Source organism: Lithobates pipiens, unplaced genomic scaffold (genome assembly GCF_037356315.1).
Source record: "Lithobates pipiens isolate NorthernLeopardFrog02 unplaced genomic scaffold, aLitPip1_a1.2 Scaffold_23, whole genome shotgun sequence".
NCBI classification, from domain to species: domain Eukaryota; kingdom Metazoa; phylum Chordata; class Amphibia; order Anura; family Ranidae; genus Lithobates; species Lithobates pipiens.
In genome coordinates, this window is record NW_027507785.1 from 108457755 (window position 1) to 108480057 (window position 22303).

General features: G+C 43.7%; 1 protein-coding gene across 1 annotated transcript in view; it reads left to right on the forward strand.

The window, feature by feature from the left end:
* Positions 1-22303, forward strand: part of CFAP92 (cilia and flagella associated protein 92 (putative)) — a 193991-nt gene that overhangs the window by 126052 nt on the left and 45636 nt on the right. Inside the window, exons 10-13 of the mRNA XM_077452160.1 lie at positions 12205-13097; positions 13373-13564; positions 19390-19672; positions 21825-21989. Coding sequence (XP_077308286.1) covers positions 12205-13097; positions 13373-13564; positions 19390-19672; positions 21825-21989 — 1533 coding nt within the window. The remainder of the gene's footprint in view (positions 1-12204; positions 13098-13372; positions 13565-19389; positions 19673-21824; positions 21990-22303) is intronic.

A 22303-nucleotide genomic window follows, 5' to 3' on the forward strand; every position in this document is an offset into this window, starting at 1 on the left:
AAATTCAGTTCCTCTAATCTTTCCTCATAGCTGAGTTCCTCCATGCCTCTTATCGGTTTGGTTGCCCTTCTTTGCACTTTCTTCAGTTCCCCGATATCCTTTTTGAGAACTGGTGCCCAAAAGTGAACTGCATATTCCAGATGAGGTCTTACTAATGATTTGTACAGGGAAATGATATCTCTCTCTGGAGTCCATATCTCTCTTAATACAAGAAAGAACTTTGCTCGCTTTGGAAACCACAGCTTGGCATTGCATGCTATTATTAAGCTCATGCTCGGCTACCAAACCCCCAGAGCCTTCTCCACTATGGATTCCCCCAGTTGTACCCCCCCTTAGTATGTATGATGCATGCATATTCTTAGCCCCCAAGTGCATAACTTTACATTTATCAATATTAAAGCGGGAGTCCGCCGGGAGTCCGCATTTTTTTTTTTTTTTTTCAAAGCCAGCAGCAACAAATACTGCAGCTGCTGACTTTTAAAATAGTGACACTTACCTGTCCAGCGCGCCCGCGATGTCGGCACCCAAAGCCGATCTCTCGATCGTCTCTCGGGTGCTGCCACCGCCATCTTGGGTATGGGAATCGGGAAGTGGAGCCTTTCGGCTTCATTTCCCGGTTCCCTACTGCGCATGCGCGAGTCGCGGTGCGCAATAAGGATGGACCCGCCGCCTCTGGGATCTTTGTGTTTCCCAGCAGGCAGCGGGGGACTTTCGGAAAGGGGCGTAATCTAGGCCCCTTTCTGCAGAGAGCCATCCTGGAAGTGGGTGCAGATACCTGTACTGTACAGGTACCTGCACCCCCCTCCCCCCTGAAAGGTGCCAATTGTGGCGCCAGAGGGGGGGAGGATTCCAATGAGTGGAAGGTCCACTTTAGGGTGGACCTCCGCTTTAAACCTCATTTGCCACACAGTTGCCCAATTACACAATGCATTAAGGTCGGCTTGTAAATTGGAGACTTCCTGTAAGGATGTTATTCCACTGCATAGCTTGTCTGCAAACTGTACTTTTAATCCCAGACCCTATATAATTTATAAAGATATTAAAAAGCAAGGGTCCCAACACTGAGCCTTAGGGTACACCACTAATAACCTTAGACCATTCAGAGTAAGAATCATTGTCCACTACTCTTTTTTTTGCCAGTTTTATATACATTTACAGACTGAACTTTCCTAGCCTATAGCCTTTGCCTTACACATTCGTGTGTGGGGAACTGTCAATTTTACAAAATCCAAGTATACCACGTCCACAGCCACCCCTCTGTCAAAGGTTTTACTTACCTCCTCATAAAAAGAAATCAGGTTTGACAACTCCTGTCATGAATCCATGCTGTTTGTTGCTTAACTAGTAGCTGACCGCCGGCCGTCAAATGACGGCCAGGCGGCGCAGCTATTGTGGCGGGAGGCCGTCATATGACGGCCTCCCGTTTAAACAGGGATGTGCGCGATCGTGCACGCGCATCCCTGTTTCTTTGGTGGCCGTGTGTCACGGAGACACCACTCGCCACCGAAGGGGGTGAACAGCCATTCGTTATGGCTGTTTACCACGTGATCGGCCGTGATGAAGTCACGGCCGATCACAGATGGTCACACCCCGAACGTGCACGGCGCATGCGCGCGATCGAGAGCGCGCTGCGCGTGCACGTCGGTGGCGGCGTGTTCCTGCTCGTCACCGACGCTGGTAAACAGCCATTGGCCGGCTGTTTACCCACGTGATCGGCTGTGATCCTTTCTCAGCCGATCACTAAAATGTAAACAAACCGCGGTAACGGGATGTTACCGGGTTCTCCTCCTCACACACCGATCGTGTGTGAGGAGGAGATTGCGGTAACATCTCGTTACCGCATACAGTGTACACCAAACATACTGATTGCCCCCCCCCCCCAATAAAGAGGACCTGTCACCACCCCTCATAGTACCTGTCAATCACAGTCCATCAGAGAACCTGTCACAGTCCATCAGAGTATTTGAGTACCTGTCCCAGCCCATCAGAGTACCCGAGTACCTGTCCCAGCCCATCAGAGTACCCGAGTACCTGTCCCAGCCCATCAGAGTACCCGAGTACCTGTCCCAGCCCATCAGAGTACCCGAGTACCTGTCCCAGCCCATCTGAGTAACCGAGTACCTGTCCCAGCCCATCAGAGTACCCGAGTACCTGTCCCAGCCCATCAGAGTACCCGAGTACCTGTCCCAGCCCATCAGAGTAACCGAGTACCTGTCCCAGCCCATCAGAGTATCCGAGTACCTGTCCCAGCCCATCAGAGTACCCGAGTACCTGTCCCAGCCCATCAGAGTACCCGAGTACCTGTCACAGTTCATCTGAGTACCCGAGTACCTGTCCCAGCCCATCAGGGTACCCGAGTACCTGTCCCGGCCCATCAGAGTACCCGAGTACCTGTCACGGCACATCAGAGTACCCGAGTACCTGTCACGGCACATCAGAGTACCCGAGTACCTGTCACGGCACATCAGAGTACCCGAGTACCTGTCACGGCCCATCAGAGTACCCGAGTACCTGTCACGGCCCATCAGAGTACCCGAGTACCTGTCACGGCCCATCAGGGTACCCGAGTACCTGTCACGGCCCATCAGGGTACCCGAGTACCTGTCACGGCCCATCAGGGTACCCGAGTACCTGTCACGGCCCATCAGGGTACCCGAGTACCTGTCACAGTCCATCAGGGTACCCGAGTACCTGTCAGTCCATTAGAGTACCCGAGTACCTGTCACAGTCCATTAGAGTACCGAGTACCTGTCACAGTCCATTAGAGTACCGAGTACCTGTCACAGCCCATCTGAGTACCCGAGTACCTGTTCCAGTCCATCTGTGTACAATAGTACCTGTCACAGTTCATCTGAGTACCCGAGTACCTGTCACAGTCCATATGAGTACCTGTCACCGCCCTTCAGAGTACCCAAATACCAGTCACCAAACCATCAGAGTACCTGTCACCAGGCCATCAGAGTACCCGAGTACCTGTCACCAGGCCATCAGAGTACCCGAGTACCTGTCACCAGGCCATCAGAGTACCCGAGTACCTGTCACCAGGCCATCAGAGTACCCGAGTACCTGTCACCAGGCCATCAGAGTACTCGAGTACCTGTCACCAGGCCATCAGAGTACTCGAGTACCTGTCACCAGGCCATCAGAGTACCCGAGTACCTGTCACCAGGCCATCAGAGTACTCGAGTACCTGTCACCAGGCCATCAGAGTACTCGAGTACCTGTCACCAGGCCATCAGAGTACCCGAGTACCTGTCACCAGGCCATCAGAGTACCCGAGTACCTGTTCCAGTCCATCTGAGTACCTGAGTACCTGTCACAGTTCATCTGAGTACCCGAGTACCTGTCACAGTCCATATGAGTACCTGTCACTGCCCTTCAGAGTACCCAAATACCAGTCACCAAACCATCAGAGTACCTGTCACCAGGCCATCAGAGTACCTGAGTACTTGTCACCAGGCCATCAGAGTACCCGAGTACCTGTCACCAGGCCATCAGAGTACCCGAGTACCTGTCACCAGGCCATCAGAGTACCCGAGTACCTGTCACCAGGCCATCAGAGTACCCGAGTACCTGTCACCAGGCCATCAGAGTACCCGAGTACCTGTCACCAGGCCATCAGAGTACCCGAGTACCTATCTCCAGCCCATCAGAGTACCTGAGTACCTATTTGCAGCCCATGTCTTATAGAATATACGTTGGGGTGTTTACTTTCCAAAATGGGGTCATTTTGTGGGTAATTTCACTGTCCTGTGGTCCAGGACCTTCAAAAGTGTGATGGGTAGGAATGAAATGAGATGTGTCATTTATGCTCCTAGAACGCCTGAACGTACTACTTCAATGTTCGGCCTCTCTATGTGGCCAGGCTGTGTAAAAGTCCTACACATGTGGTATCGCCATACTCGGGAGGAGTAGCAGAATGTATTTTGGGGTGTAATTTTTGCTATATACATGTTATGTGTTAGAAATATCTTATAAATTGACAATTTTGTGTAAAAAAAAATGCGTTTTAATTTTTTTCTACATATTCCAAAAACTTCTGGAAAAAAATGAACAGTTCAAAAGACTCATTATGCCTCACAGATTATACGTTGGGGTGTTTGCTTTCCAAAATGGGGTAATTTTATGGGAAATTCCATTGTGCTGGTACTCCAGGGCCTTCAAAAGTGTAATAGGTGGTTGAGAAATGAGATGCGTAATTTTTGCTCATAGAACGTCTGAAGGTACTACATCAATGTTAGTGCTCTGTATGTGGCCAGGCTGTGTAAAAGTCTCACACACGTGGTATCGCCGTACTCGGGAAGAGTAGCAGAATGTATTTTGGGGTGTAATTTTTGCTATATACATGCTATGTGTTAGAAATATCTTATAAATTGACAATTTTGTGTAAAAAAAAAATGCGTTTAAATTTTTTTCCACATATTCCAAAAACTTCTGGAAAAAAATTAACCATTCAAAAGACTCATTATGCCTCACAGATTATACGTTGGGGTGTTTGCTTTCCAAAATGGGGTCATTTTATGGGAAATTCCATTTTCCTGGTACTCCAGGGACTTCAAAAGTGTAATAGGTGGTTGAGAAATGAGATGCGTCATTTTTGCTCGTAGACCGTCTGAAGGTACTACATCAATGTTGGTGCTCTGTATGTGGCCAGGCTGTGTAAAAGTCTCACACATGTGGTATCGCCGTACTCGGGAAGAGTAGCAGAATGTATTTTGGGGTGTAATTTGTTGTATGCATATGCTGTGTGTGAGAAATAACCTGATAATATGACAATTTAGTAAAAAAAAAAAAAAATCTTCATTTTGCAAAGAATTGTGGGAAAAAATGACAACTTAAAAAAACTCACCATGCTACTTACTTAATACCTTGGGATGTCTACTTTGTAAAAAGGGGTCATTTGGGGGGTATTTGTACTTTCCTGACTAGTTAGAGTCTCAAGAAATTAGGTACACCTGATGTACTGAAGGCCTGATCAGAAGTGATCAATTTTCAGTGATTGGCACCATAGATTGTAGACTCTATAACTTTCACAAAGACCAAATAATATATACTAATGTGGGTTATTTTTACCAAAGATATGTAGCAGTATAAATTTTGGCCAAAATTTATGAAGAAAAATTACTAATTAGCAAAAATTTATGACAGAAACGAAGAAAAAGGCATTTTTTTCACAAAATTTACGTTTTATTTTATTTATAGCACAAAAAATAAAAAACCCACTAGTGATTAAATACCACTAAAAGAAAGCTCTATTTGTGTGGAAAAAAGGACGCAAGTTTCATATGGATACAGTGTTGGATGACTGAGTAATTGTCATTCAAAGTGTGAGAGCGCTGAAAGCTGAAAATTGGTCTGGTCAGGAAGGGGGTGTAACTGCACTGTATTGAGGTGGTTAAAATCTTTTTTGCCAGTAAGAACTCATCCATGCGGTCTTTTATTAAACTTTGCAGTATCTTCCCGACTACAGAAGTTAAACTAACAGGTCTATAGTTACTTGGTAAAGACTTTGATCCCTTTTTAAATATGGGCACCACATTGGCCCTATGCCAATCCAGTGGTACCATTCCAGTCATTAATGAGTCCCTAAATATTAGAAACAATGGCCTTGAAATGAAAGAGCTCAATTCTTTTAGGATCTGTGGGTGGATGCCATCTGTTTCAGGTGCTTTATCCACCTTTATTCTGTCTAAATATTTCTGGACCATATCACTTTTGAGCCATTGTGGATCATTTGGGGCTGTTTCAATATCATCCCCAAATGCAATTATTTTAGTAAATGTAAACTGCTAAATGCCTTTTCTCTTTCGTTCATTGACGGACACAGCTCCAGTAATCTTGACCGTAGGGTTATTACACCACCTTCAGGAGAGGACAAGGCAGAACATGTAATACAAGTGAAAAACAGAACTATACAGTTCTGCCCAGGGGGCGGTCCCTCTGGTAATAACCCCTCAGCCTCCTTCCAGCTCAGTTTTTTTTTTGCCTAGTGAAGGAGAAGGACCTAAGCTCCCCGCGGGACCATCAGTCCTGGGAATTTTCTGGATTTTTGCCTTTTGCGCAAGATTTTAAGATCCTGTGATCTGATATCAACAGCCGGCTGGGTGACAGGCTGCATAATCTAGAGCCTTGTAGTCTCCCCAGCCTGGCCATTGAGCATGTGCAGACTCTAGCTACATGCTGGGTCGGCCACAACATGCCCCTCAGGCTCCAGGGGTGGCCGGTGAGCGCAACGCTCCGGGGCACACATATGACCGGACTACCAATGTCCCTGTCACAGTGTGCTGTGGCCAGCAGCCACCCCATACTGCTCGGGAGTGGGTCTGTGATGGAATGTCCCCAGCTCATCTGGATGGTGAGTACAGCTCTTCCTGCCTTGGCGGGATTGAGCAGCTGAGCATTCCCTGGGAGATCGATTAGGGGTCCCTCTCCTCCCTCTCTTCTCTCCCTGTGCCTATCCCCCCCCCCCCCCGTGGGGGGATGCTGCATGACTGGGTTGCTGAGCGATGTGTGCACTTGAGCCAGGGGTCTTCCGGGGAGCTCTGACCTTAGATTGGGGGCTGCGCTGGGTGTCTGTGGTCTCTCCGCTGGGTGTCTGGAGGCTCTGCATGTGCTGAGCGCCATATCGCTGTTCTGCTGCCATTATCTCTGTTCATTCACTGTGTACAGTTGCTTCTCGATCACTTTTTGTGTGTCTCAGTGGAAAGCATGGTTGGCCATTTTCCAAAAGTTCGGCGGCCAATTTCCCTGTGATTGTCCCTTATACAGGGTGGCCGGCGGCCATTTTGTTGTAGCTCAGCGTGTTTTTTTATCCAGAGCGCTGGTCCCTGTTGCTCAGAATGGTGCGTTTTTTTGCTCTGGATACCTGGGAGCTGATACTGGATGCAGACACCTGTAACAGAACTGCGCAGCACTCGGTCGGGGTGTTGAGTCCTGCAATGGGGGCCTCTCAGTCTGCAGCAGCTAGGACGATAGGACTGTGCACCTGTCCTAAGTCCCTAAGGGTGGCAGACAGGGTGGGTCAGCATGGCTTCAGAAACTGATGTTTCTTCCCCAGAACTCCCTGCAATTGCAATCAGCTCATCTGCAAACAGTGCAGTGCCTTTGGACGCTTTGTCGGCAGTCCTTGAAACATTCATTGACAGGGTGGAGGCGGTGTGTGGGCGCAAAGTAGCGGTCCCTTTTGGGTCCCGTAAGCCAGCCCCTACACCTAAGGTGTTTCTGTATCTGACTTATTTCGATAAATTCATATACAAGGAATGGGGAAGCCCGCAGCGGACCTTCTCGGTCCCCAAAAGAATGATGGTGCGATACCCCTTTGAGGAGAGCCTTCTTAAAAAATGGTCAGCTCCCCCGATCATGGACCCCCCAGTATCCAGGTTAAATAAAGTAACCACGATCCCGATTGAGGGGACTCCTGCATTTTAAGGACCCTATCGACAGGAAGGCCGAGGCAGTGGCCTGTTCCTTGTTTACGGTTGTGGGGTCAGCAATACGACCAGTACTGGCCACAGCACTAGTGTCACAGACACTTACTGAATGGGCAAAACTTTTGCATGGAACTAGCAGACCAGTCAGTGCACGGCCTTAAGTACATTTGTGACGTGGCCCTGGATACGCTTCCTTTGCTCTCCAGGGCTTCAGTGTCAGTGCTGAGCATTTCCTCCCTATGACATCTGAACAGCCCATGTGATTTGAGCCACACATGCGAGCGTATACACAGTGCTAAATGACAGCCTCCTCCCTCTCTCCTTCTCCATGTCCACTATCCAGCTATTCACAATGGGGGCAGGATCTTACATGTAGATTGAAGGCTTCACCTCCCTCTTAATCTAAGACACAGGCCGGAAGGGTGTGACAGCCCATTACCTTCAGAAATCTGCCCACACTATGTTATTGCCAAAAATAATAAAGATTTGATTTGAATATTTATTTGTATGACAATTTAAAGCCGTTTATTGATTTTAATAATTTATTTTTACTCTGTATTTCAAAGAATGTTTTTCTATTTTGAAAATGCGACCAGCAGCAGAGGACATTTATTTATATATATATATATATATATATATATATATATATATATATATATACACATTTTTATTAACCCCCTCCACACCGCCCTATAGCAGATTTACTTCTACAGGGTGGCCATTCTGTGCAGGATCACGTATATATACGTGATACTGCATTTCCGCCCACAGGGGACGTGCGCCGCCGGCAGACTGCTTCTGCTCTGATTAATCACAGCAGAAATCGATATATGGGTGCCAGGCACTGGATGTCCGCTGGCACTTGCCGAAAAAAACACAAGATGAAGATATGCCTTGTTTACATAGGCAAATCTCCGCTCTGACAGAGAGGAAGGCATGGATTTTTTCCCCCCTGCAAAGCAGGGAATAAAAGCCATCTCTTCCCCTAGTAAATGCAGCACATATGTCACAAAAACACTGTGGCTGGACACACAGTTAACCCTTTGATCGCCTTCGATATTTAACCCCTTCCCAGCCAGTGTCATTAGTACAGTGACAGTGCATATTTTTATCACTGTATTAGTGCCAGTGGTTTCCGCAAAGTGTCAGTTATTGTACAATTTCCCACCACAATATCCCAGTCCCACTATAAGTCTTTGATCGCTGCCATTACTAATATAAAAAAATACATTTAAAAAGATTCCATTAATATATACCATAGTTTGTAGATGCTAAAATGGAAGGAATCAATTTTTTGCAGATTCATACTAATGGATCCGATGCTGCATTTGTCCCCCGGAGCCTCTACACTGAGAACTGAGCGATCGAACACCACTCGGTTTTCAGAGCTCCGTGAGCAGAGAGCTGCGGACTGTCATTCACAGCTCTCTGCTCTTCACGGCTTGCTGAAAGGCTGAGCCAGGTGTTTGTCCAGGTTGGGATGACGCAGTGCCTGGACTGAGATTGGTGATGTCAAGTCCGCTCTCTGCTGAAAATGGGTCACAGGAGTGCAATTTGTTTTGATCCTATGTGATCCATAGGAGAAGTACAGCCAAACAAGCTTTGGCTATGCTTCTCCTTTAACCACTTCCCGACCAGCGCATGACGATGTACGTCGACAGAATGGCACGGGCAGGCATATTGGCGTACAGGTACGTCCAATATTCGATGCCGCCCTGCCATCGGGAGCGCGCCGCCGGCGGCGCGCTCCCGCGCTGGTCGGGACCCCCGTGAGTCTGGTCGCGGGACCCGCGGACTCGATCGCCGCAGGCATCCCCGCGATCGTCTCACGGAGCGGCCGAATGGAGGAAATGCTGTGTAAACAACATTTTTCCATTCTGCCTAGCAACTAGTGATGCTGATCTCTGCTCCATGTGATTGGAGCAGAGATCAGTGTACACTAAATGAAAGCCCAACCCCCCCACAGTTAGTAACACACCCCTAGGAACACTTAACCCCTACACTGCCACCCACTGGTTAACCCTTTCACTGCCAGTGTCATTTACACAGGAATCACTGCATTTATATAGCAGTGATTACTGTATAAATGACAATGGTCCCAAAAATGTGTCAAAAATGTCCGATGGGTCCCCGACAATGTCGCAGTCGCAATAAAAATCGCAGATCGCCGCCATTACTAGTAAAAAAATAAATAATAAAAAATTATTAATAAAAATGCCATAAAACTATCCCTATTTTGTAAACGCTATAACTTTTGCGCAAACCAATCAATAACCGCTTATTGCGATTTTTTTTACCAAAAATATGTAGAAGAATACGTATCGGCCTAAACTGAGGGAAAAAAATGTTTTTTTATATATTTTTGGGGGATATTTATTATAACAAAAAGTAAAAAATAATGTGTTTTTTTCAAAATTGTCTCTCTATTTTTGTTTATAGCGCAAAAAATAAAAACCGCAGAGGTGATCAAATACCACCAAAAGAAAGCTCTATTTGTGGGAAAAAAAGGACGTCAATTTTGTTTGGGAGCCACGTCGCACGACCGCGCAATTGTCAGTTAAAGCGACGCAGTGCCGAATCGCAAAAAGTGGTCTGGTCTTTGACCAGCAAATTGGTCCGGTCTGAAAGTGGTTAAGGGACAGGTTGTGGCCTTGTCCATTTTGTTTCAAAAACCTCTGGCTTTGTTTTCCCTTGTAAAAACCTTTGATCAAGGTGTTTCTTAGGTTATAACATCCTTACAGCACCCTACGCTTTGGATCTTAATTTGGTTCCCTTGCCCTGTGGAAAACACCCTGTAAACCCATCAGGGAACTCTGAGTGGCTTCCCAGTGGCAATTACATCTGCCAGATGTCTCTGAAAGAGCTTCTCTCTTATAAGTAAAGGCAAAGTAGTCTTGTGCTCAAAACCTACCTTTCTACCTAAGGTAATCTCTAACGCATTGGCGGCTGGTGTGTTTTTCTTTTTTTTTCTTTTGGGAGGGCGGCAAACAACCACCTCCACCCCCCCCCCCCGGCGGACGGTTGGGACATCAAAGCCCTGCACTTACCCCATTTAGAAAGCGGGTGGGTGCTTTGCGTGTCCGGCGAGCAGCAGCTTCCTTTCTTTCTCCTCCTGTGCATTATGGTGGCTTTCCTCCGTGCATCTCCCTCCTCCTCCAATAGGATCGCCTGTGCTTTCAGCGAATTGGGAATCCGGTATCAGATCCATGCTTCCTGAATGGCTTAAAGGCGATTCAGTGTTAGAATGGTGAATATTAATTTGCTATTCCGACACACCTGAGTGGACTCTGAGCGCAATGCTTTGTGACCAGAGCCCACCCTATTTTGAAGCCTATTAGAGCCACCGCTGTAATTCATGCGCCCGGTGTCCTGAAAGGGGTTGGACGCATGAATAGGTGGTGGTAGCGGGGATGTAAAGGGGAGGCGGCGCCTGTGGGCCATTACTGGATGGCCGCTCCTTACCTAACGTCCACCTAGAATAGATAAAGGCATAAACCTTCTCTCTTTGTACTCTACTGCTAAGTACCTCAAATAGATAAAATCTGATAGCACTGACAACATCCAGACAATGACGAGAAATCTAAGACCCACAGCTTCTGTAAGAAAGGCTCTTTCTTTGTCCTGTCATCAAGGCCTCGTGAAGCACAACGTGCTTCAAAACCCAGGTGGATAAGGTAATTCATCTGAGGAGCTTACACTGTAAAAGATAAAACGCCTCCAGAACTAATATGTACACACTCCACTCATTGTTTCCTGTGTAATTTTACATCAAAAGTCTCTGTTCCCTTGCTTTGCCAGGCCACCACCTGGTCTTCAGTTCATACCTTCTCAAAGTTCTCCCAGGTGGACACCTCAGCTTGTACAGATGCAGCTTTCAGCCTCAAGGTTCATGCAGCAGTACTCTAAATTGGTTCTGTTGACCCTTGTTATTGTTGAGCATGTAGGCACAGTTATAGCAAGATCCATGAGCCACACATCAACAAGCAAAGTGAATTGCAGCCTAAGCCTGGGTTCTGACCAGGCCATGCCCTCAACACGGTTTGCCCCCCCCCCCCCCACCCCCCTTTAACCTAATATTTTGTTGCACAGCTTAGGAGACAGTCTGCCTCTTAATCTTATTGAGACTTCTGCACCTGCCAAAAGGTAGTTTGTCTCACTGTTCTTGAGCAAACTGTTGTCAGTTGTCTCAGGATTCAAGGGTGCTTTCTCTAGACTGCATGTTTTATATGTGTTTCCATAGATGTGCGACAGGATTCATATCAGGACTCACAGTAGGCCACTTCAGAATAGTGCAATGCTTTTGTTAGAGGACCCATGACTTCAGATTCAGAATACGTTATTAATCCCAATGGGAATTTATTGCAACACATACCACACTCAACAAAGACAACACAAAATCACAACAATGAACAGAAGAAGTCACAACAAATGACATACAGTAACGATTGCATTTAATGTTATAATTTTTCAGGAGGAATGAAGCATTGTAGTGGATTTACTAAAGGCAAATAGACTATACACTTTGCAAGTGCAGTTGAACTCATTTACTCTTAGTACATTTAAATGTGGTAAAGCTTCAGTTTGTCAAGAATACCCAGTCAGTTGCAAGAAAAAAAAAAGCTTTTTTGCTTACACTTGATCAGATGATGAAAATCATCATTTATCACAATTACTAAGCTCTGAACTGTCTATTTGCCTTCAGTGCATATGTATATATATCTATAATGTATTATTATTATTTTTTAATTATTATTATTTGGTTTTTCTTTTACAGGAGAAGTGTGTACCCGTCTACTGCAGATACAGATTCCGGGATCAGTCTTATCACCAGACACATGGACAAACGCACGGAACACATGTTTTCTTTAGGGATGTTTTTGTTATTTTTGCAGGAACCATAAGTGTGGGTGAACTGCGTGAATCTCTTCTTGGACCCCCTGTAGAGATTGAGGTACATGATCGAGATCGGAAGATAGAGGAGAGTGTCAGCAAGCCATCACTTTTTGGCATGGAACCTGAAGATGAGAAGCTGAGTAATGTTGGTCTTGTGACTTCTAAACGTACTGTCCACAATCCATTCACAAAGAGTAACAGACAATGGAATCCCTATGGAGTTGCGAGGATGAGTTTATCTGAGCTGGTCTATGGTGCCACATACTTAAACATTTCTGTTCCAATACAAAGCTGTGAATGCCCAGATCCCACAGGCTATCAATCGGACAGCAAAAATGGAAACATTTTAGGGTTAATAGGGTCAGTTGATGGCCCTCAAGATTCTCCGTTGCCAGTGGGATATTATTTGGATGCCCAGTCACACCTGAAAGTTAGAGTAGACCTTGCAGTGCCACTGTCTTTTGACGAGGAGAGTCCCGATTGTCCCTTTGGGCGAATGGTCTGCATCTTTGAATATAGCAACAAACAGCTGTTCAGGGATCTTATCATTATTATTGCAAATATCAACTCAAAGGCCTTAGGCATAGATTTTAACCCTTGGAATGTCACTGCAGAAGCTCTGTCCAGAGTTTCCTTGACTGAAGATCAGAAAAGAGATGTTACTCTGGATGTTATAACCAGTATACATATCATGGATGGATCCATACACCTCTTTATTTTGGAAGGACTGAAGGACAAAGGTATTAAAGAATTGTGGGAAACCCTATCCAGCAGGTATATGGTCTGCTAATTTTTTTTGTATTTCATGTCTGTTTAGACTGAATTCTTATTTTTATTGTACAGTGAATGTGTCGGTGGGTAATCAGCGAGTATGTGCATAGTTATGTATGCTTGTGACTGTTTTTTGCTTGTACAGATGTGAAATGTAAGAATATGTCTGAGTAGTACAAAAAGTACCTTCTTTCCTTCTGTTAACTATCCTTAGTATGCTTTTCACAGTGGTAAATGACCGTTCATACAAATTTTAAGTTTTCTGTAATTTGGTACAGGCCAAAAGGAGAGAATGAAAAGTTAGAGACCTTGTACAACTCGGAAATGGCTTTCTGTGAACGATTATACAAAGATCTTGGAGTCTTGTTGTGCCACATCCATCTGCTTGAGAATCTCACATCCTTGGTAAATCAACCCCTTCTCTATGTCAGGGATATGGTTCCTCCCTTGTGTTTTCATGCCTTGTCAAGGTAAGCAGGCCTCCTAGGGTAGAGTTGGAATTGATATGCCTCATTTATTCTTTGCTTAATTTCCATAATACTGGCATGTTCTGCAGTGCTTACAAAGTACTATTAACCTTAGGTCCCTGTTAATCCAATGTACCCGATACAGATAAAACCCATACAAAATTTCACACCTTTTTTCTCTTTGTAGTCCTATGCTCTTTTTATGATTTTTACCAGTTTTTTAGTGCCTTACTTTTTTGATAATGGAAATGCGCACACTCCTTAATGTTATTTTGGCATAGATGAGTATTGGCCATACCCCAGTACTTAATTCAGAGTGCACAGGAAGGAAGGGGTTGTGTCTGACAGATCTGTTGGATTCCTCTAGATTACTCTAGGTCAGTGCTTCCCAAACTCGATCCTTAAGTACCCCAACAGGCAATCTTTTGAGAATGTCACTTAGATAAAATAATTGTCATAAATACTAAAGCAGTAGGCATTCATTTAAAGCACCTGTGCAAGGTTAAGGACATTTTAATAATGTAACTTGCCTAGGATACTTGAAGACTGAGGTTGGGAACCGCTTCTCAACCTCAGTCCTCAAGTACCCCCAACAGGCCATGTTTTCAGGTTTTCCTTTATCTTGCACAGGTGTTTTCAATCAGAGTCAATGGCTTGGTATTTTGGACAGCTCTTTTATCTAAAAGAAATTCCCAAAACATGGCCTGTCAGGGATACTTGAGGGCCAAGGTTGAGAACCACTGCTCTAGGTCATATTGTGGTGCCACTTGGGCTGCACTGTCATATAAAGACACGCACTGTAATCCTGCTGTAACACAAAAGCGAGGGTAAGACTATGAAAATGGAGGTATTAGTGCAATGCTATTTTCCTGAATTTCTGTAACTTAAGTAGGAAAATGTCAGTTAACCTACAAGTATATTTATGTATGAGGAAACAGAGATAGAAAGATTATATAAACTACAAACAAGTAGTGTTCCTAGTGCTCTCCTCAGTTTACCCTCACACCCAGTGTTTGACCAATAAACAGTTCATTTACAGAAGGCATGCACCTAATCTGCCAAGAAATGGGAGACGGTAATAATAAAAAAATTCAACTTGTATTTACAATCTTTTGAAAAAGTAAGTACACCCATGGAAACCGAACAGGCAAACATAAGATTTTGATTTGAATAGTACTTACAGTTAAAGGTGATATACTTAAACAAATGGCACACAAAAGTGACATTGTGTACTAATTTTTCACGATTTAAATTAAAGCAGAGCTAAATTCCTTAAAACCTCTTTACAACAGTTCAGTGTCCCTCGCTAGTGGTGGCATCTTTTGCCTGGCTTTTTTTCGAGTGCCAGGCTATGCCCATTCTTGTGCAGCTCAGTATACATGCCAGAAAATACTGCAAGTGGGCAAGTTTGTTTCTTTAATTGTAGAGGAGACCTTGCATGTCTCTTCTGCAACAAAGCACCTGTCTGCTCGCAGTTTTCAAATGTGGGACTTTAGTTCTGCATTAACAATAATGCAGATTTTCATAGGGAAGAGACAAGTACACATTTACCACCTCTTTACATCAATGAATTTAGAATCTGGCATTTCAGATTAGTTTGCCAAAGATTAGAAGCTCCTTAGAGAGTATGAAGATGGAATCCATCTTATTTAAAGGACTATCACTTAGTATATTATTTGATGCGCCAGTACCCTAGCGTACACAGTGATTTTAGGAATAGTAGAAGTTAAAATCCATTATGTGACAGTGCACCCCAAGCTATGCCCAATGATTTCCTAACAAAAAGGGTGTGTGTCAGTTTAACACGGAACTACACCGACACGCTCACAGCAGTGCTGTTTCTGCGCTGCTTACACATGGAATGTCTATGTACAAGCTGGGAGTGGGAGCTGTGTGAGAACAAAGCTTTCATTAATGATTCCATACTATTTTAAGCTATAAGCAGTATAGTATACTATACTATAAGCAGTGTGCTATGATCTGTGTACAATTGAAAGCAGGGCATTGTTCTATCACTGTTATTGCTCTCAACTGGTAAGCAAGCAGACAGGATATGTGTGAGATGCACAGGAACAGCACTGCTGTGAGCGTGCCTGTGTTGTTTGGTAGTAAGCTGACACTCCCCCCTCTACTGCCTTCAGAGTGACAGCGCTTGTGTCAGGAAAATGCGGAGGATGACATGAGTGCTATCAATCTACATCTGTCTCCTTAAACTTTGTAGTCTGAACTCAGGGGTTGGTGATTGGGGCTCTCTATCACATACTGCAAAGCATTCTCTGAATGGATAAGGTGAAGAGGCGGGGTGGTGAAATCACATTCCTTACCTTGTTCAATCAGAGAACGCCTTGTATTTTTTGAGAAAACAAAGGTGTTCCCTGAGTGAGGGAACCCCTGTGGTTACTTTGCATCAGGGCCCCTGCTTGGCACATGACCTGGAAGACAGCAAGGATCATTGTAGTAGCTGCAGCTATTACAGTGATTCTCCTCTTCCGCAGGGATCAGCCAGGTATGAAATATATATACGTACATTGGTCCACGTTAAACCATTGTAACTATGCAAAATTAAAAAATATCTGGAATTCAGCTTTAAACTTCAGATATCAAGGGTCTAGTGTTCTCTTTTGCTATTGATTCAACACAAGAGCTGACCATTTATACAAAAAATAAAAGAAAATCTCTAAGAACCCCAAAGTTTAATTGCCGGGTGTTCACTCCTGAAACAGTTGGGGTCAAAGTGCATGCCTCTACAGTCAGAAAGAGATTTTACCAAATTGACCTGCGTGAGGAGTGTGTTATGAAAAAGACTTTGCTGTCCAAAAAGAATATTAGAGCAAGACTACAGTTTGCCATTAAACATATAGGCTTGTGATAACAAATAATCAGTTATACAGCTGCACCACTCTAATGAGATATTATCACAAACAAGAAATATGAATAAAATGTTTTTGATATTAATGATTTATAGAGTCACTGTTCTTTTATTATTATGTTTATTTAGTGCAACACATTTTATTCATACTTTTAAAACAATGTACTGAAGACTCTAAAAAAAAAAGACATTTCCCCCAACCCAAACAGTATTTCAAAAGACCTTTTTAACAGCTGTGAAGCATGGTGATGGAAATGTTACAACTTGGGGTTACCTAGCTTCTTCAGGGCCTGGCAACACCCAATCATCATGTCACGGTCAAGGGTCAGGCTCAAAGACCAGTAGCTATAGTAGTAGAGAGACTCCCACTGACTGGCTGGATAGATATACAAGCAGGTCACCCTGACGGATGATGCAGGCTCATCTGAGGTGCGGGGGCCTAAGTATGAACAGGTATTCATCAAAGCTCCTGATTTGTGGAGGTTTTGCTGTGTGCTAGTACCTGGTTGCAATCCTCAGGATTGTCAGACCAGGAGGTAAGCAAGCCGGGATGCAAACAGAAGAATAGTTGAGGAACATGCCAAAAGTTGGTAATGAGTGGTAGCAGAGATACAGACAGCAACAAGAGTGACAGGAGCGAGATTTTGGCTGGAGAGAGCACAGTAATCTGGTAAACAGGAAGTACAAGGGCATGGCTTAGATAGGAAGTGTATCAGAAAAGCAAAGGGTTCAAGGTTCAGCAGAAACAAGACACAAAGCAGGGTGTTGTCCAGCATCTCAGGTGACTCAGAAAAAAAAGACATCATCAGACAGCAAAGGTAGCAGGTTCAGATATGGGTCTTGACACACCAACTCAGCTATACTTGCTGCACCATATCAAAATGTGCTTATTGAGAATTTGAGGCCACCTGTCCAACATAAGGTTCCACAGTACACAAGCAGTTGACCAAGGAATTGCTTAAAAAGAAGAAAAAGGGGGTTTTTGAACCACCCTAGTCAAAGCCCTAATTTGATTTCCTTTGAGATTTTGTAAGGGGGATTTTGAAGTAGGCAGTTAATTCAAGGAAACCCACATACGCCTTGCAACTGAAACAATTTTGCATGGAACAGTAGTCAATGTTAAAAACTTGTAATCAGTCATAATCAGTGTTTACCAATGATGCAAACCTAAGTGAGCCAATAACTTCACAACAGGATACAGAAACTTTACAAGAATACCTAGGTAAAATAGAGGGGTGGGTTGCTATATGGCAGATGATGTTCAGTGTAAAAAAAAATGTAAAGAATTGCACTTGGGAGCTAAAAATATACATGCAAGTTACACATGTGGGGAAGTCAAGGACGGAAAAGGATATGGGGGTCCAATTGGATAACAAGCTCTGCAATAGCATGCAATGCCAAGCTGCAGCAAGCAAGGCCAGCAGACTATTGGCATGCATTAAAAAGGGTATTTACTCAAGAGAGAAAATTATAAATCTACCACTTTACAAAACTCTGGTTCAGCCACATCTGGAGTATGCTATCCATTTCTGCTCACTAATCATCAGGAAGGGTGGGCTTAAATTGGAGTGAGTCCAGAGAAGGGTAACAAAGCTAATAATAAATAAACGTTAAAGTATTCTCACTGGAGAAGAGGTGCTTAAGAGGGAATAGAATAGTGATATACAAATCCTTGAATGGCGACTGTAGTATTAGGAGGAAATGTTTTAATCTTAGCCCCTTTCACACTGACCCACCACCGGCTTCAGCGGTAAAGCGGTGCTATTTTTAACGCTATAGCGCCTGCAAAACACTCCAGTGTGAAAGTGGTTTTAAAGGAGACACACAGCAACACAATGAAGCCAAATGAGAAAGGGTTCAATCCGAAACTGCGTGAGAGGTTCTTTACTGTCAGAGAGGTGAGGTTGTGCCACACCTAGGCCTCATGCCCACAGACGTTTTTGCAGTAGCTTTTAGGGGCGTTTTTTACAGCTTAAAAACGCCTCACCATGTTACCTTATGGCCTCATGCCCACCAAGGCATTTAGGAACTGTAAGTGGCATAGACGTTTTTAAGCTCCAAAAAAAACCCCAGGACCAGCACATTCTGAGGCTTTAGCGCTAGAGCTGTAAAAATGCCAGACGTGGGAAAAAGTGTTAAACGCGATTTAACGTGGCTTAACGCTGGATACACAGCGTTAAGCCTTGTCCGGCGTTTCTCTGCCTCTTTAAAAAAAAATTGAATAGGAGTCACACCAGAAGTCGGATCAAGATGATCCAACTTACGGTGCAACTTGTGTGCTGAGAATCTTAAAAGGGAACCCCGCCAAAATGTAAATAAATGTTTTGCGTGAGGTTCCCACCCAAGACGATACCAGACCCTTTGGTCTGCTCGATCACCCCCCCCCCCCCCCCCCTCCTGACCTTCCAGGCTGCATGCTCGAATAAGGGTCTGGATCTTGGTGGGGTCACGCCATTTTTTGGGCGTAGGGGGTTCCGCTTACGATCCATACCAGACTGAAGGGTCTGGTATCGTAAAAAGCAGTAGTCTCTCACACACTCTCAGGTTGAACTGGGTGTCTTTATTCAACCTTACCAACTATAAAAGGTCATTTGTGCCACAGAGGGCAATAACCGCTTTTGTTTACCACTCTCCATCTGTAGGCACTGTTTGCCTGTTTAATTATGTTGAAAAAATAGTTGCCATGGGGTGTACCTAATTTTTCAAATGATTGTATATTGCACACAAACTCTATGCTGCCACTTGCAAGCCAGATACGTATAGGTACAGTATGTCTTCCCAGTGTAGAAACAAATCACATCTATGTTATGTTTTGATGCAGAAAAAAAAAAGAAGTTCCCTGGAGTCTGTAGACTCACCCATGGTTTAATATAATTACTGCTGTTTGCATTTCTGTATGAAAGTACAGTATGTAGTGTACATCCTTTAGGATATTTACATACATATGTAATTATTTTAGGTTAGACTATATCCGCAGTGCCAAAAAACTACGAGACGTCATCCATTCCAACTTGCTGCCCTCTGCAGATATGATCCACGTTCTTAGCCGTGAATTTGGGATTCCATTCAATTTTGGGGACTTTCTTGCAGATACTGAACCTTCTCCTAGTAAAAAGCTGGTGATTTCTGAATGGGAAGATAAATGGTACAGTAAACTGCGCAGCTCATTAGATAATAATAATGAAGCATACATTCAGTGGAAGTGGGAAATGGAGAGGCAAGAAATCAAAGATCACATCAAGGTGGGTGCAGATCCTCTGGTTAAGTTTCTGTCATTGAATATACTTGTGTGATGTTGGTCTTCTTTTGTCCTGGCTGCTGTAGGTATTCAGGCAATATTTCACACATGACATTATTATTATTATTATTAAGTTATTATTATATTAAGTTATGAAAATATGAAAATAGCAAGATAAATTAATTTTATGAAGGATTAAAATAGTTAAACAAGAAAGCAAACATGCACATGTTAAAAAGGGCATAGTAAGAAAAGGGCATTTAAAAAATCTAAACATTAAGGAACATTGTCATCATTTGAAAGTTACTAATATGTAAAAATATATGAAAATATGTAAAAAGGAAATCAAGGTCACAAAAATGAAGTTACAGATTGCAAAAAAGAATAGGACAAACCCAAAAAGTTCTTAAAATATATTAATAGTAGGGTTACACCAATACCGTTTTTTTATTGGTAAGTACAAATACAGATCCTATTGGTCAAGTACTCGCTGATACCAAGGACCAATACCTTTGCGGTGTGATTTGATTCCTGTACCATGTCCACACACTCTCTGACGGTCTCCTGTACCATGTCTGCGCCCTCTGACTGTCTCCTATAACATATCTTCACTCTCTGACCATCTCTTGTATCATGTCTGCAGTCTTTGACCATCTCTTATATCTCTATAATGGGATCTGCCTGGGGGAACTGTGTTTGGAGTATCTTTATCTGCTGATCGTTAAACTTTCTGAAATACACATATTGCTATTGTGGTGTAGGATCTGGGCTGCTGTCTTTCCATCCCTCTTTCTTTCCTTCTCTCTCCTTCCCTCCCTATCTCTTTCTCCCTCTCCCCCTTTCTCCCTTTTTTCTCTTTCTTTCCCCCTTCCTTTTCTTTCTCCCTCTATCCCTCTCTTCCTTCCTCCATCTCAGACTCTAATCACACCCCATTTAAGCCATGCCTATTATCTAGTTTAAACAATGCCCATTTTTCTCCACGGTGCGTTCTGCGTGCCAATTTCTTTCTCTCTGCTAAGCCACACCTATAAATGAATGCCCACTCCTAATTAAAACAAGGCTCTGCCTACATACAAAAAAAGTGTCCCTATTAATTTTGGCAACTATGCTTTAATCCATCAATCTGGGGTTGTGTTTGTGTTGCCAGAAGACACCTGCAAGGGACAGTCTACCTCTTGATTCACAATTGCAAGGTGAATAGGGCAGGTCATTATTCAGGCATACGATCTGAAGACGAAGGTTCTTCCCTTCCCTATGAAGGCTCACTTCACTTCAGAAGCCTTGGTGCTTTGTGAACTTTTCAGCATCAGGCCTCGGTTTCCCAGGTCTGTAAATATACCACTTGGTTTTCTGAACACACATTTGCCAGGTTTTGCCAGGTTCAGGCTTCAGTGGATTCTGCCCTTAGTTGGAAAGTCCTCCAGGTGGTTATATGAGGGCTTTCTCTGTTCATACCTCTTTTATTCGTGTTAAGAGGTTTGTTCTTGGAAGCCTTTTAGCAATTGTTTTCTATTACCTGCCCCTCATGGGTTTGTATTTGGATGTCCCAGTGAAAAGTGGGTTTTTGACTTGGTTGCAAAATCCCTTTCTTGGAATACATCACAGGATACAGGTCCTTCCCCTCTTTTTTTTTTTTTTTTTTTAATCCAGTATTGCTTGCTGACAAAATGGAGTGGGAGTCCAGCTTTGCTGTTTTCCAGTGTCCAATTACCTAGAGGTGGAGCATAACCTAATTGTCTAAGAATATACCCCCCCGTGATGTATTCCAAGAAAGACTTTTTACAGGTATGGCTAAAATCCATTTTTGTTTTTAATTTTTAAATGTGAACATTTTTATGCAATTTAATGTGTTAATTAGCAGCTGTTTTATCCAATGTATGATAGTAAAATGCAGGGTATTTCTAATTAAAAATATAGTTAAATTAGGAAAATACTCTGTGCTTTATATAAAAAGTTTTGGTTTTGTAAGTCTTGGTGAAATTTCAGGTCTGTAATTTAAGCATCATCAATGAGTTCAAATAATGAAATAATTGACTAAGCTCTTTGAAGGTGACCCACAGTGGTGAAAGGTATTAATTGGTATACATCAATTTGTACCTGTAAAATCTTTAGAAAAAACATATTTTGTAAGTCAATCTTGTTTCTGTTACATGCAGGGAAACATCGAGCATGTTTATCAATTAAGCAGAAAAGTGAGAAGACCTAAAGTTGAGTATGTGGAGATTGCCCCTATGGATGGGATGGCTGTTCACAACTACAGCTCTCATACATTCAATTCCATGGAACTGGCATACAGAATACTACGGCAGAAAATGGCAGAGGTAAAGCACAGATGTACAGATTAATGTGAAATTGATTGCGGTTGCATATATAAAATGCAATGTAAATAAGACTATATATAAGTGTAGCACTGACCCCCGAAGGAGCTGCTAGTTTTATTCAGGCTTACCGTTGCCTCACCTGCTCGCATCTTCATCTTAGGGAAGTCCCGTGGAAAGTAGCCCAAATGATGATAGATCAGACACTGGGTCCTTTTTGAAGATTTATTTAGGGGTAACACCAAAGAAAGACACAAGACACAGTCCTTCAATAGAGGGTTAGAGGATACGGGGGAGTTTAGGCACCTAGTAATTGC